Consider the following 15,762-nt stretch of genomic DNA (forward strand, 5'->3'; position numbering starts at 1 on the left):
CCGTGGTGACCTGCCTGTCAGGTGGCTCTGCTGCTTGGAGCTGGCTAGACATTGACTGGGACCACAGCAGTGCCTGGGCCATATGCCTTTCATGGTAGCAGGTTACCCTGGGCTTGCTTTTGTGGTGTGTTGCAAGGATCCGAGAGAGAACACAGGCCACTGGACCTCAGGAGGCCTAGGCTTAGAGTGGTGGTGCTGTCACTCTGCCTCATTCTGTTGACCAAAGCGAGTCACAAGGCCAGATGGAATTAAAGGTGAGGGGAAATTGATCCCATCTCTTGATGGGAGGAGCTTCAAAATCAAACGCAAAGGGGCATGGCCATAGGAGAGAAGTAATCGTGGCCATTTTTGCAAACAGTTCACCATGGGAGTGTGTATCTTTGCAGTTCAGTCTGGCTGACTAGAATCTGAGTCATATTTTTGTTTGTTTGTTTGTTTGGGAAATTATCCACTTCTGAATCTTGGCAGGGACAAATACCACCACTTCCAACAGGAGCTGAAAGTGCTCCTTATTTGTTTTCTTCTTCATTGCATCTAGGGCATGGGCACCTGTGCAGTTTAGAGGTGAGGAAGGTGAGCTAGTAGGCTCAATGTAGAATTGGTGTTCTAGTTAGGGTGATGACAGGGATGCCTGGCTGAAAGGCCACGTTCTCATTGCAGAAATGGCAACTGTGCTGGTGTTGACCTTGGTTGCAATACAGTTAAGTTATGGGTGAAAAGCGGGGAGGGTGCCAATTGTCACCTCTCTTGCTCTGCTGCAGCAGGGCCATCAATATTTCATGAGAAGCAGGGCCTGGTGCTGCGTCTATTTGGGGTAAGTGCATTTTGCTATAATTGGACATGGTGAGCCCTTGCTAGAGTTACTGAAACAAGTGCATACCCTAGAGATGAGCTGAATTGGTCTCTTCAGGTTTCACTTCTGCAGGGAGATGGTTGACATTGCCAGATACTCCTGGTTGGCTCCAAGGGTCTTATTGAACTGTGTGCAGTGAAGGGAGGAATCTGAGGAGGGTGCTGCCTGAGTGGCCTCACTCTGCTTAGTCTCCCAGGTTCACCTTTCATTTCAGTCCAGTGGTCTTGTATCATGTGAGTTTGTAAAGAAAGCTAATCAGTCAACTGGAGAATGATCTGCTATTTTAGCATCACTTGTTTAGCTTGTGAAACTGACCATGCTTCCAGGAGGTACCCATGACTCTGGCTGTGCAGGGGCCCTACAGGGTCCTAGTGGGTGAGCTGTGAGCCCAGGGGACAATATCTATCTGTTTCTTTCTCTACAGGCAGCCTGTGTGGTGATGGCACTGGTGCATGCTACCTGCTGCCCGTCTTTGACACTGTGTTCATCAGGAGGAAACACTGGCGCCAAGGCTTGGGAACAGCCATGCTGTGGGACTTCTGTGAGACATTCCCAGAGGACGAGGCCCTGGGGGTCAGCTGCCTGATGTCTCCTGCCATGTACCAAGGTAAAACCCCTTGTGTCTTGCAGAAGCATTTGGGTAACGGTGATGGATAACACATGTGCATTCTGGAGGATTCTGCAGGGGGAGGCCCTGGGGAGCCCTCGTGGGCAGATGCAGGCCTCCGCTTGGCAGCACGCTCGTGGGGTTTTCCTTCTTTCTGAGAAATCTGTGGTTGCTGCAGCACAAACTGAGACTTCATGTTTGATCACAAGAAGTGAACTTCTCCCAAGCTGGAAAATAATTGGATTCAGAAACAATCACAAACAAATCAACGAGTTCAGAGAGAAGGGAATCCGGAGAGCTACCGCCATGCTGCGGGCTGCGGGGCTTTGGAGTGCCTTTGCTATTTCACTTGATACCTGTAGTTCCTCACTTTGTCCTTTGAACTAGAAGCCACGGGAGAGCCCAGAAGCTGAAGGGAAGGCAGGGACTGGGTAGAAAGGCAAGCTCTGAATGGACTCAGCTTTCCAGCACCTCTGTAGCTCTCTACGCACAAGACGCCTCCCTCCCATATTCTTTATCCACGTTTGCCAGAGGAGGATGAAACAACTCTGATGTGAAACATCACACTCTAAGGTGACAAGGGTGGGAGGCTCTGGAGAGCATGTCTCTGAGTCCCCTTCTCCCCCATGAAGCACACACACCCTACTTTGTGCCCTGCCTCTGTTCTTGGTGTGCGGCGGTTTTTGAACGCTTAGTATGCAGTTTCTGGCGTCTTTCTGGCTCAAGGGATAGGAAAGAACAGTTAGGAAAGGCAAGGAAGCTTCCGTTGCTGTGAAGTCATAAAGAAAAGCAGGTAAAAACATACTTTTCCCCAAGTGGGTCTGGCTGTTTCTTTGTATTTTCAAACTCTTAGCCTGTTGTTAAAACTCTGAAGAGCCTTGAATTTCTGCATGAGTGCTCAAGGCTTCCTGCATCATGTAGCTCACTTTCAGGTGCAGGAGCATTCGGGGGCCCAGGCAGCTGGTCCTCTGTCCATACCCATGTCCTTCCAGGCCCCCTCCTCCTTCTTGCTTCAGGTGCAGGCCACCTCAGGGTTTCAGGAAGCTTTAGCAAGGGAGTGGAAGAGAGCCTTTTACTCAAAGGAACAGTGGGCTCCAAGGCTAAGGGCTGGCTGCTGATCCTGGGCCAGCCTTGCTGAGACCCTGTAGGGCCCTGTGATCCCTCCCATCCTTCCACTGTCTTTGCCTGCAGAGAAAGATCTGAATGTGCTGATTCTGACTCATGCTACTTCTCTCTGGGCTTCAGCCACCCAGGTGTGCCTGTCAGGTTTTTACTGAGTTCAGTGATGCCTTCCAACTGGACAGGAGGGACTCTGGCAGAAGTCCTGGGCCCCATGCTTTGAGCCTTCTTTCAACTGCATCTTCCTCCAAGGGGCGAGGACTTCATGGGCACAAGAGGAGGTGCCCACCTGGCTCATGCTGCTCCTTCTAAACTGGCTCAGGGTGCCAGTACCCCAGGATTCCTGCCAGTGGCCACTGTGGGCCTGAGTGGACCTCATCCCTGGGTCTGTGCTCATGAGGGTGGACCATGCTGCCAGTTTGCACATCCTCAGAGCCCAGGGGCGGCTCCTGGGGGACTGTGGATGGCATGTGGGGAGAACGGCCACATTTGTACTCACAGGCCCCGTGAGGTATTGGGGGCTGGGGTGGGAGGAGAAGGGGGTGGACTGCCGGCTGGGGGCCAGCTCGCTTGGTATTGCCACATTCTGGTGCAACACTCCAAGGAGTCCAAGAATTCTAAATTTGAAACGAGCTTCTCCTGTTGTTAGGAAGTTATATTTGTCAAGATAGGAGGGCAGAACGTGTCATATATAGCGCTTTGCTAACTTGGTTTGTACCTTTGGAAGACAGGCATTCCTCATTTCACTGCTCTTCCCTTGATTGCACTTTGCAGATGCTGCATGTTTTACATTTTGAAGGCTGTGGCAGCCCTGCTTCAAGCAAGTCTATCAGGGATATTTTTCCAACAGTATGGTATCGCTTCATGTCTCTGTGTCATGTTTTGGTAATTTTCACAATATTTCAAACTTCTTCATTATTATTATATCTGTCATGGTGATCTGTGATCAGTGATATTTGATGTTATAATTGTTATAACATCAATTGGAGGCACCACAAACCATGCCCACGTAAGTCAGTGAACTTTTCGATACACGAGCCTGTTCTGACTCCGCTTCCGATCAGCTGTTCCCTCCTTTTCTTCCTATTCCATGAGACACAACAATATTGAAATTAGGCCAATTAATAACCCCACAATGGCCTCTGAATGTTCAAGTGAATGGAAGAGTCATGTGGCTTTCACTTTAAATCAAAAGCTAGAAATGACTAAGCTTAGCAAGGAAGGCGTGTCAAAAGCTGAGGTATGCTGAACGCTAGGCCTCTTGCACCAGGTAGCCAAGCTGTGAATGCAAAGGAAGAATTCTTAAAGGGAATGAAAAGTTCTACTCTGGTGAACACACAAATGATAAGAAAGTAAAGCAGCCTTATTGCCGATAGGGAGAAAGTTTTAGTGGTCTAGATAGAAGATCAAACCAGCCACAACACTGCCTTAAGTCAAAGCCTAACCCAGAGCAAGGCCCTAACTCTCTTCAATTCTGTGAAGGCTGAGAGATTTGAGCAAGCTGCAGAAGAAATGTTTGAAGCTAGCAGAGGTTGGCTTGTGAAGTTTGAGGAAAGAAGCCGTCTCCATAACATAAAAGTGCAAGGTGAAGCAGCAAGTGCTGATACAGAAGCAAAGCAAGTTATCTGCAAGATCTAGCTCAGATCATTGATAAAGGTGGCTACACTACACAACAGATTTTCAATGTAGGTGCAACCGCCTTTTACTGGAAGAACATGCCATCTAGGACTTTCATAGCTAGAGAAGAGAAGTTGGTGCCTGGCCTCAAAGCTTCAAAAGACAGGTTGAGTCTCTTGTTAGGGGTTGATGTAGCTGGTAGCCTTCAGCTGAAGTCAATCCTCATTTACTGGTCTGAAAATCCTAAGGCCCTTAAGAATTATGCCAAATATTTTCTGTCTGTGCTCTAGAAATGGAACAACAGTGTCTGGATGACAGCACGTCTGTTTACAGCACAGTTTATTGAATAATTTATGCCCACAGTTGAGACCTACTGCTCAGAACAAAAGATTCCTCTCAAAATATTATTGCTCATTGACAATGCACCTGGTTATCCAAGAGCTCTGATGAAGATGTACAAAGAGATTAATGTTGTTTCCACGCCTGCTAACATAATATCCATTCTGTGGATCAAGGAATAATTTCAGCTTTCGAGTCTTATTTAAGAAATACACTTCCTAAGACTTCCATAAATAGTGATTTCTCTGATGGTTCTGGGCAAAGTACACTGAAAACCTTCTGGAAAGGATTCACCACTCTAGACGCCATTAAGAACACTCAAGAACACTCATGATTCATGGAAGGTCAAAATATCCACATTCATAGGAGTTTGGAAGAAGTTGATTCCAACTCTCATGGATAACTTTGAGGGAGGAGTCCAAGACTTCGGCAAAGGAAGTCGCTACAGATGTGGTGGAAATAAAGAGAGAGCTAGAATTAGAAGTGGAGCCTGAAGATGGGACTGAATTGCTGCAATCTCATGATTAAACTTGAACGGTTGAGGAGTTGCTTCTTATGCATGAGCAAAGAAAGTGGGTTCTCAAGTTGGAATCTCCTCCTGTTGAAGATGCAGTGGACATTGCTGAAATGACAACAAAGGGTTTAGAATATTCCATAAATTAGTTGAGAAAGCAGCAGCAGCAGGGTTTGAGAGGATGAACTCCAATTTTGAAAGAAGTTCTACTGTGGGTAAAATGCTGTCAAACAGCATCACATGCTGCATAGAAATCTGTTGTGAAAGGAAGAATCAATTAGTGGAAGAAACTTCATTGCTGTGTTATTTTAAGAAATTGCCACAGCAACCCCACTCTGAGAAGCCATCAACCTTGAGGCAAGACCCTCCACCAGCACAAAGATTATGACTCCCTGAAGGCTCAGATGATCACTAGTATTGTTTAGCATTAAAATATATTTTAATTAAGGTATGTACATTATATTTTTTAGACAAAAATGCTATTGCACGCTTACTAGACTACAGTATACTATAAACATAACTTTTACATGAATGCGCTAGGAAATCAAAAAATTTGTGTGACTTGCTTTTCTGTGATATTTGCTTTATTGTGGTGGTCTGGAACCAAACACACAGTATCTCCGAGGTCTGCCTGCACTTAGCATTGCACTGTGTAGGTTTCCATCTGTGTTCTTTCCCAGGGCCCCCCAAATGTTAAGAAGAGGGCCTAATGGAGTCCTCATGGGCACCTGCAGAACCAGGAGCAGTTTCCCATTCACCTGGATTCAGGACATTGCCATGTGAAAATGTTCACCCATGAATGTGAGCATAAAAGTGTGGGAAACTTGAGTGGACCCTGGAATCCAGGAGGGAGCAGAGGATAAGCTTGAAGGTTCTTTGGGAGGGAGGAAGGACGGTGCATGAAGAGTGGCCAGGGTGGATGGTGCTGAGGACTGAATTGTGCCCCCCACTCAAATTCATATGTTGAAGCCCTTGGTGTGACCACATTTGGAGATAGGGCCTTTAAAAAGTTAATTAAGGTTGAATGAAGTCCTGAGGGTGGACCCCTAGTCCTGTATGATTGGTGTCCTTGTAAGAAGAGAGGCACCAGGATGGACCCAAACAGAAACAGCCGTATGAGGATGCAGGGAGAAAATGACCATTTGTAAGCCAAGGAGAGAAGCCTCAGGAGAAAACAACCCTGGGCCACCTTGATTTTGGACGTCCAGCCTCCATAACTATGAGAAATAAATTTCTGTTGTCTAAACCAGTGGTCCCCAACCCTTTTGGCACCAGGGACTGGTTTCGTGGAAGACAGTTTTTCCATGGATGGGGCAGAGACAAGGGATTGGTTTCAGAATGATTCAAGCACATTACATTTATTTATTGTGCACTTTATTTCTATTGTTATTACATTTTAATATATAATGAAATAATTATACAGCTTACCATAATGTAGAATCAGTGGGAGCCCTGAGCTTATTTTCTTGCAACTAGATGGTCCCGTCTTGCACTAGATGGGAGACAGTGACAGATCATCAGGCATTAGATTCTCATACGGAGTGCGCAACCTCGCATGCGAAATTCACGATAGGGTCCATGCTCTTATGAGAATCTAATGCTGCCACTGATCTGACAGGAGGCAGAGCTCAGGCGGTAACATGAGCAATGGGAACAACTGTAAATACAGATGAAGCTTTGTGTACTCCTCCACCACTCATCTCCTGCTGTGCATCCCAGCACTGGTCGGTGGCCCAGGGGTTGGGGACTCCTGGTTTAAGCCAACCGGTCTGCAGTGTTTTGTTAGAGGAGCCCTGGTAAATGAATGCAGATGGGAAGCATGGAGATGAGAGCTCCTCACTGGGAGGAGCCGGGGAGGTGGGCGTGTCCATGGTAGGCAGGTGAAAAAGTGGTTTGAGTGCCGCAGGGATTCCAGCAGAGATCAGGGGATAGAGGGCTGCTAGAGGACTGGAGTTGCCCGTATCTGAGACCCAGAGAGCTGGCGCAGAGTGAACCAGGGTGAGGTGGGGGACTTCCTGACTCACACTGCGTTCCCTTCTCCCAGTCTGTAGGCAGTTCCTGCTGGTCTGTCCGAAGGACCGAGGGCGCCTGTGGGAGGTGGAGCCCCTGGGGGCCTGGGGCCAGCACACCAACGTCTGGCTCAAGGCTCAACTTTACCAGGCAAAGCTTCCAGACTGTGAGTAGGACTGAAACACTGCACCATGTCTAGTTATTTCTGGTCTCAATACTAGTATGGATTTACATGATCTAATGAGACCCATGTGGATGTTATTTCTGTTGTGGCAAGAACAAAGGAGGGGCAGGACCTGGGTGGGGACATCTTATCCTCCAACGTTCCCCTCCTGAGTGAAGCACACCTTCCCGTCCTTCTTGCTCAAAAAGATCACCCCCAATTTAGCAGTTAGGAGCTCCCTGGGACTAAGGGACTCCCCTTTTAAAATTAGATAGATTATTGAAACATATAAGAAGATCAGTTTCCTCTGCCTAGCTGAAGATGAGTTGAAAACACTATTCTGAACAGGTAATGAAAGGTAATGTGTGGCTGGGCGTGGTGGCTCATGCCTGTAATCCCAGCACTTTGGGAGGCAGAGGCGGGTGGATCACAAGGTCAGGAGATCGAGACCATCCTGGCTAACACGGTGAAACCCCATCTCTACTAAAAATACAAAAAAATGAGCCAGGTGTGGTGGCGGGTGCCTGTAGTCCCAGCTACTTGGGAGGCTGAGGCAGGAGAATGGTGTGAACCCGGGAGGCGGAGCTTGCAGTGAGCCGAGATCGCGACTGCACTCCAGCCTGGGCGACAGAGGGAGACTCCGTCTCAAAAAAAAAAAAAAAAAAAAGGTACTGTGTGCACTTGGTTGAAAACTCCAAAGGGTTTACTATGAAACGCGAGTCTCCTATCCTCCTCACCTCTGAGGCGACTGCACACATAATGGCAGCGCCGCAGAGACAACGTGCTGCAAAACTGCTGCCTGATGTTTTTCACAGCAGCATAGTATGATGTCGCGTGGACATGATGTCATTTGTTTCCCTGTTGACAGATGTGCACTCCGTCTTCAATTTCTGGTTGCTTGAGACAGTGCCCCAGTGGCAGTTTGCCAGTGGGGTTTAGTGGAGGAAGCACGAAAACAGAGCCTTTGGTGGTGGGTTTCCGGAGGAGGCAGGGGGTGGGAAATCCTTTAAACAGTCAGATGGGAAAGCAGGCTTGCAGTGTCAGGATTTCCAAGTTGCTTTTTTTTTTTTTGAGACAGAGTCTGGCTCTGTCACCCAGGTTGGAGTGGAGTGGCACAATCTTGGCTCACTGCAACCTCCGACTCCTGGATTCAAGGGATTCTCCTGCCTTAGCCACTTGAGTAGCTGGAACTACAGGCATGTGACACCATGCTAGGCTAATTTTTGTATTTTTAGTAGAGACGGGGTTTCACCATGTTGGCCAGGCTTGAACTCCCGACCTCAGGTGATTTGCACTCCTTGGCCTCCCAAAGTGCTGGGATTACAGGTGTGAGCCACTGCGCCCGACCTCAAGTTGCTTTTTTGACAGTGAACTTTCCACTTCTTGCAAGTGGGTAACGGCTTCCCATGACAGGTGCTTCTCAGTTCAGTGCTTCTCAGCTCAGCACTGAGAGGTGAGGCCAGGCCAGGGGTGGGGCAGCAGACACCTCCAGACTGCAGGTGCTGCCATGGGTGGGAGGTGAGGGGGGACAGTTAATTTAAATTAACTGTCCAAAATGAAAGCCCTGGCTCTCCTTCACTCCTGGAGTGGGTGCTCCCATCAGCGTCGAATGCCATTTCTGCGGCTGCAGGTGGCTCATTAAGGGGTTGACAGGCAGCCGAGGTGCCAGGCTTTCTCTCCACGTGGTGACTGATCCACCTTAGGTGTTGACAGGTGAGCGTGCCTTGGAGTTTATTGATGATAATAGTGATCAGTTTTGCTTTTATGCTGGAAGGCTTAATGGATCTTTACAGATATTAATGGGGTGACCAGGCACCCGGGAAGGAGGCATGGCAGGGCGGGGCTGTGCTGTGATCCTAATGAGGCGGTTAAGTGACTTGCCCTGTGGCACTGAGTTAGGAATGAAGGGAAGCCGGTCAGGTCCCTGGGCACTGAGCTGTCCAGCTGTGCGGGTTTATGGACACGCTTCACAAATGAGGCTGTGGGGCCTCGCACAGCCTCTGTGCTTGGATGTTTCAGTTCCTTGGCTGGGAATGGAAAAAGAAAATGTGTTGCATATTGAAATGTGGAAATCGCACAGGCCAGAGGGGTGAGCAGGGACGAGGATGTTTTCTCCTAATTGGGGAGATGGCTCCTCCTGGAGAATTCCACTGGGGCTGTTTCAAGAGCTAGGAGTCAGTGTGGTCTGGGCAGAGGAAACTGAGCTGGAAGTCAGATGCCAAACCTGTCACTTTAATTCACTCTGAGATTCACCAACTCTCGTTTTAAAACAGCAAATGAGGGGACTTGCACAGAGAATGTTCCAGAAGCATGCCTGAGTCCCTTGAAGGAATAAGGGTTATCATTATAATTAGGATATAATTAGATTACTAAACCTCTTTAATTAAAAAAAAAATTCTAAGTTATGGTCTTTTCACTGCCTGTATAAATCATGGCTAGTTCCCAGTTTCACCCACGTCTTCTTTCCCCTCGAGGGCCCGCAGTCAGGATTTTAATTCACTCAGGAAGGTTTTCAGCCAACCGGCTTCAACTTGCAACCATTATGACAGTTAGTGCTGACATCTCAGGTTTTTTTCAAGTTGGTGAGTTGGGGCTGCAAATGTGATCACAGATTAGCTCAGTGCTCTGCAGTTTCTCATCTGTTTCTCTCTTCATGGAAATCAGCAAGTGTTAGTGGATTAGAACTTCTTACGGGTCACCTAACAATGCAGATTCCGGAACCTTCTCTTCCCTGGGAAACTCAGGCCATTAATTGGATGTTAGTCTTAAATTAGTCAGTGATTCTTAGAGTTACTTTCTTGACTTGTTCTGTTTTTTCAAGTTTTATCTGTTCTCCTTTCTTTTTCCTGACAGTTATTTTGGAGGTATCCTATAATTTTATGTGCCATAGAAATAGAACTGTAAGCAAGAAGCCCAGTGGAATCAATTGCTTCTTGCTCTAAATAAGGCATGAACATTTCACAACATTTCAAAGGGAAATTAACTTGTGCTCATTGCAAATGTTTTTTTAAAGACTATTTTTGAAGCAGCCTGATTGGTGGGCCAGGTCTTTAAAAGTTTGTGCGATCTTGGCTGTTGATAACATCTGCAGCTTATAATGGCCCTGAAAATATTTACAGGTTATGCAGACCTTTTGAGGGAAGGAGTTTGTGGGAAATTTCTTTCTTCCTACATTCAGTTACAGACAAAGCCTTTGAAACTTGACCAATAGGATCATAATTGCTTCTGATGTGATTTCCCGGTCAGCCTAAACATGCCTTAAGTTTCTTTACCAGAGAGAATGAAATTGAATATGTCAACAGTGAAATGTTCTTTTACAAAATTGTTACTGGGGGCAGGAAATAATTGACCACTGCTTTAAAAATTAATTTTTTTTCAATCTATAAGTCATAGTTTTGCTTTCTTTCTCCAGCTGAATTTTTAATCGATTCAGTTGTCATCCACAAATACTTTTATTTGCATTTAATTTTTAAACCAGAAGGATTTTTGCATCAAGAGTTGTGAAAAATATGAGATGGGAAGCAGGGGCTACTTTTCTGAAAGTTTAATGCCCAGCAAACTGCAGTTCTGACCTTTTTTTTTAGTTTGTTCTGGTGACTCATACATTATAGAGTACAATAGCAACAGCAATTTTGTGGTGGTGCTGTGTGCTGGGGAGTGCTGGGGGCAAAACCACCATATTGGGTGTGTTTTTTTCTGGCAAATGCTGCTTTTTGACAGGTTGTGTGGCTCCCCTTAGTGGCCATTGTAATCTACTGCAGCCTTGGATGATAACTTACCTCTGTGATTAGGGCTCTGATACCTCCAGGTGTGCTTCCAAATTAGTGCGCTCATTTTTAAAGATTTAATGAACCTCAATTAGGAATGAAATACAAGTAAACATTTGATAGCTCACAACACATAAAAACATTAGGAAAGGTGGCAAATTGATAATAGGTTTTCTACTTCATTTTCTCATTCATTCATTCGTGTATTGCTTTATTTGTTCATTCGATAACCATTAATGGGGCATCTACGGGTGCGCCAGGCACTTCCTAGACGTTAGGGATGCAGTAGTGAATAGGGCTGACCTGGCTTCTGAACTCGTTTACCAGCTAACTACATGGGCACCTACTACTGTGTGATATAAAAACTCTGTATGGCCAAGAGAGCTAAAGTGTGCTGATATTTTTAAGTGCCCACAATTAAATTTTGCCAAACCAAATTTTGCTAATTTATGCAGTTCTGTAAATACATTTAAAAATTTACTTATATAGATAACAACTAAATAATTCATTTGTTCTTTAGTAAACAAAATGTGTTACATAGGTATTTTCAGCTGAAATGTAAAACTGCGTATTTTTTTAGGGATCTGAACACCACACACACATATGGATTTGGGGGCGTGGGGTGGAGAGGTGCAAAGGAGGACAAGAAAGTCATCCCTTTCCAAGTCGGTACTGATTTGGTAGGAGAGGAGGGAGACTCACTGAACGTGGGTGATTATGACCTCTCTTGTGAGCAAAATCACCAGTGAGCAAAAAAAAAAAAAAAAAAAAGAAAAAAAAAAAGGATCCAGGACTAGAACTGGGAAAATGTGAGTCCCTTGAATTCCAGAATCGATGGAAGAACAGATCACAATTCCAGCTCAGAAATGCTTGAGTGGAACCATTACTTTGCATCTCCTGACACCTGTCTTCTGGAAAGCATTGCAGCAAATGGCAAAGTGAAGGTCAAGAAGATAGAATTGACCTAACACTTTGGGAGGCTGAGGCAGGAGGATCACTTGAGGTCAGGAGTTCAAAACCAGCCTGACCAACATAGTGAAACCCTATCTCTACTAAAAGTACAAAAATTAGCCAGGCATGGTGACAGGCATCTGTAATCCCAGTTGCTTGGGAGGCTGAGGCAGGAGAATCGCTTGAACCTGGGAGGTGGAGGTTGCAGTGAGACCAGATGGCGCCACTGCTCTCCAACCTGGGCCACAGAGGGAGACTCCATCTCAAAAAACAAACAAACAAACAAAAAAAGGATATAGAATTGGGTCATGGCTATCAACACGTTTACAAGGTCCCCAGTGTACCATTTCCTCTTTTGATTGTCCAGCCCCTTGGGAGCCACCCTCATTTGCTTATCCTCTTTCTCTTGCTTGGGGAGGGCAGCACACCCAGGAAATTCTGAGGAAAACGTGAGCCGTCATGCGAGGACTTCTCAGAATGACAGACCCAGACAGTCTGCCCCTGGAGACAGCAGCAAGGTATGGTGATACTATATCACCCCCATGAACCTCTCACTTTCTTAGTAATCAGATTGTCCTTGCTCAGTGAAGCCGTGGTCTGAACCTGCCAGGCAGCTTCCTAGATGACTCGGCTGTGGGCTTCTTGTGGCAGCGGGGCCTTGGTCTAGGCTCAGAATCTCCGGGCTATCATGGGAGGGGGGTGTTTCAAGGAGAGGCCTTTGTAATTAGATTTTTTATGGTTCTCTTCTCTAAACTAGACAAGCTCTAACGAAACCAAAATGGAACAGAACACATGGGAATTGGCCGTAACCTTGCATCGTTAAGGAAATATTGAAAAATCTGAATTTCAAATTTTGCCATGGACCAGTGTCTGTCAAGCAGAACAAAAAACAAGACAAATTTGTCTTTCTTTCCTCCTCCACTGCGAAAGCTCAGATTGCTGGGATGGAGTGGAATTAGGTATTAGGTTTTTGTATAATCCAGAGTGACTGTAGAACAGAATCTTGAGGGAATATTAAGAATATTTCTTAGAGGCTTGTTGTCATTCAGTATTTCATAAGATTATAGGTTTTCCTGGTTTTCCTGTGGCTAAACCAGACTCTTGCCCACACAGGGTATTGTGAAAATGTCCATTCTCTGGTGCCAAAGGGTCTTTGCTCTCAAATCCCTAAAGAGTCCAAAATTACTTTAAACTCACACTTGTACATCATGGACAAATACTGCTTATTTTGGAAACTATATTGCTCTGAAATAGAAGATTCAACAATGAAAGCATAAAATATCCCAGTAAGTGCTGGATTGTTTTAGAAAGCTGCTTCCTGTCTGACATTAGCTCTAGCCATCTGGCAGATGAGGGCTTTCATTTTCTTTGGTTCACCATAGAAAGATGGGCTAACCTAAGACCCAACAGGCACTGAACAGAGAGCGTAGTACTTGGCCATTTCTGTTGATCCTTGACTTTTCTTTTAAACCTCTGTTAGAAGAAGCAGAAGTGTCCAGGGTACTGTAACGCCCATGGGTGTGGACCTGGGGGAATTCTGCACATTTGAGCACGGAGTGCCAGCTTTGAAAGCAATGCTTCCTTCCCTGCCCTTTCTCTGGTCTCCCCAGGCTGGGCTGTCCTTCAGTTCCTTTCAGTAAATATGTGCTCTTATGCACAAAACCTGATTTCCCCGTGGCTGGCTGGGGCGTCTGAACCTGGCCTATTCTGAATCTCAGCAGGAAGTGAAGGCACAAGCCAGACCAGGACACCTGCATGTCCTGAACGTCCAGCCCCAGACTGTGTGGGACAACCCCTTTGCCATGTTTAATTGGCATGCCTGTGGATTCTTTTCTGACTTCAGGAGAGGATGCGTGGAGAAGAATTGGAAGACACAAAGAATGATCCAGAGTGTGGAGTGGAAGAGGAGGATGCCGGGCTGGCGGGGTAGACACCGGGCAAGCTTACAAGGTCCAGTCCCTGACGTCTCCAGACGCCCATCTGGGCTGGGTCCGGAGGCCTGCCTGGGCTCCCAGGTTTCGGGTCTGAGACTTGTGTGGCCGGGAGTGCACCTTCCCCAGGGATCTTTGAGGGGCCAGTGACCCCGCAGGCCCCACATACCTCTGAGGTGGGCTCAGGCTCTAGAATGCCTAAGAACATGCTGCGCTTAGCATGCGACACCATGCAACAGTGAGGAAATATTTCCCTAAGTTAATTGTTGATAGTTCCTAAACATTTCAGAAGCTTACTTGTTAAAACTTATGTGGCTTCTGCTTCTCAGGATAACTTGGTGGGACTTCACCGGAACCACAGGGATGTTTTACTGAATGTACCTCTTTCCTTATAGAAGTTTAAAGATGCTCAGGAAGGGGCCACACCCATTCCATCTGGGCTGTAGAAACCCATTGCAGGTTTGCACATGCCAGCCTTGCTATTGCTGTGAGACCACGGACACCAAAGAGGTTTCCAGGGGGACACATGTCCTTTCCGGGGAGGCTTCAGCCACATCAGAAGTGCCTTGAGGGCCGGGGCAGGGGCTGGATGGTGCCTACTGCAGATCTGGAGCTCTTTTCTGGCCTGGTATACAGGAGGTGCTCAGAGAGGGCTCTGCACAGGCTTCAGCCATCAGCTTAGATGGGAAGCACCAGGTAGGAATTGGGCAGATGGTGCTTCTAGCACATGGTGGCCTTGAGTGGAAAAGCTTGTGGTAGTAAAAGTAACTAAAAATGACAACCTGGCTTGAATGTGACGTTGACCTCCCCATTCTCAAATACTGATGGAGCCCTGTTTGGTGGCTTGTGTATGGCCGCACTTGGGATGCAGAGACAGGGACCTGCTCTCAGGCCTCAGGTCCGATGGGCTAGGCAGAGCTGTCCCAGAGCCGTCTGCCCTCCTCAAGGGTGGAGCGCAAATCCAGGCTGCTTTAGGGAGCCCAAAGCCTGCTCCCTGAGAGCTGGGGCGGTGCTTTCTCTACAACTGGGCCCAGCCTTGCTGATTTCAGTAGGATTTTTCCCAGAGAAAGCTGGTCAGGCCCTCTTGAGGCAGATAACCCAAGTTCTTGACCCTGCTTTTGGGGAAATGCAAATCCGATCCCATTGCCGAGGACACCCCAAACCCCTCTGTGCTCATCACTGACTTTGGAGAAGCCAGGGGCCTGCTACCGTGGTGGGCCTTGCCGCCTCTGCTCTTTGCCGTTGGAGTTCAGCTGCAGGGTTAGCCCTGGGCTGCCTGGTTACCTTGTTGACAGAGAAATAGGGTTTTACCTTTTTTTTTTTTTTTTTTTTTTTTTTTGAGACGGAGTCTTGCTCTGTCACCCAGGCTGGAGTGCAGTGGCGCGATCTTGGCTCACTGCAAGCTCCGCCTCCCGGGTTCACGCCATTCTCCTGCCTCAGCCTCCCGAGTAGCTGGGACTACAGGCACCCGCCACCACGCCCGGCTACTTTTTTGTATTTTTAGTAGAGACGGGGTTTCACCGTGTTAGCCAGGATGATCTCGATCTCCTGACCTTGTGATCCGCCCGCCTCGGCCTCCCAAAGTCCTGGGATTACAGGCGTGAGCCACCGCGCCCTGCTGGGTTTTACCTTTTTAGGATGTAATAAAGCCCCTCCTGTGGCCTGGTAAGGAGACCACCAACAGTCCCAAGCTCTGGGAATACATCATCTGTTCTTTGAGCAGTCAAAGGACACACACAGTGGGAGCTGTTATTTATTCATCCATGCATCCAGCTGTCCATCTGTCCGACCGTCCATCTATCTATCCATTCATCCATCCATCCGTCCATCCATCCATCATCCATCCATCCTCCATCCATCCATCCTCCACCCATCCATCCTTCCTTCCATC

At 47.2% G+C, this 15,762-nt stretch overlaps 1 protein-coding gene across 1 annotated transcript in view; it reads left to right on the forward strand.

Moving 5' to 3' along the window:
* FAM169B (Protein) overlaps nucleotides 1–15,160 on the forward strand; it is a 41,408-nt gene extending 26,248 nt beyond the window's left edge. Inside the window, exons 2-4 of the mRNA XM_071099435.1 lie at nucleotides 1,278–1,460; nucleotides 12,364–12,458; nucleotides 13,784–15,160. Of these exons, the coding sequence (XP_070955536.1) occupies nucleotides 1,278–1,460; nucleotides 12,364–12,458; nucleotides 13,784–13,870 (365 nt within the window). The 3' untranslated portion in view covers nucleotides 13,871–15,160. The remainder of the gene's footprint in view (nucleotides 1–1,277; nucleotides 1,461–12,363; nucleotides 12,459–13,783) is intronic.
* Nucleotides 15,161–15,762: the final 602 nt, after the last annotated feature.

Source organism: Macaca nemestrina, chromosome 7, assembly GCF_043159975.1.
Source record: "Macaca nemestrina isolate mMacNem1 chromosome 7, mMacNem.hap1, whole genome shotgun sequence".
NCBI classification, from domain to species: domain Eukaryota; kingdom Metazoa; phylum Chordata; class Mammalia; order Primates; family Cercopithecidae; genus Macaca; species Macaca nemestrina.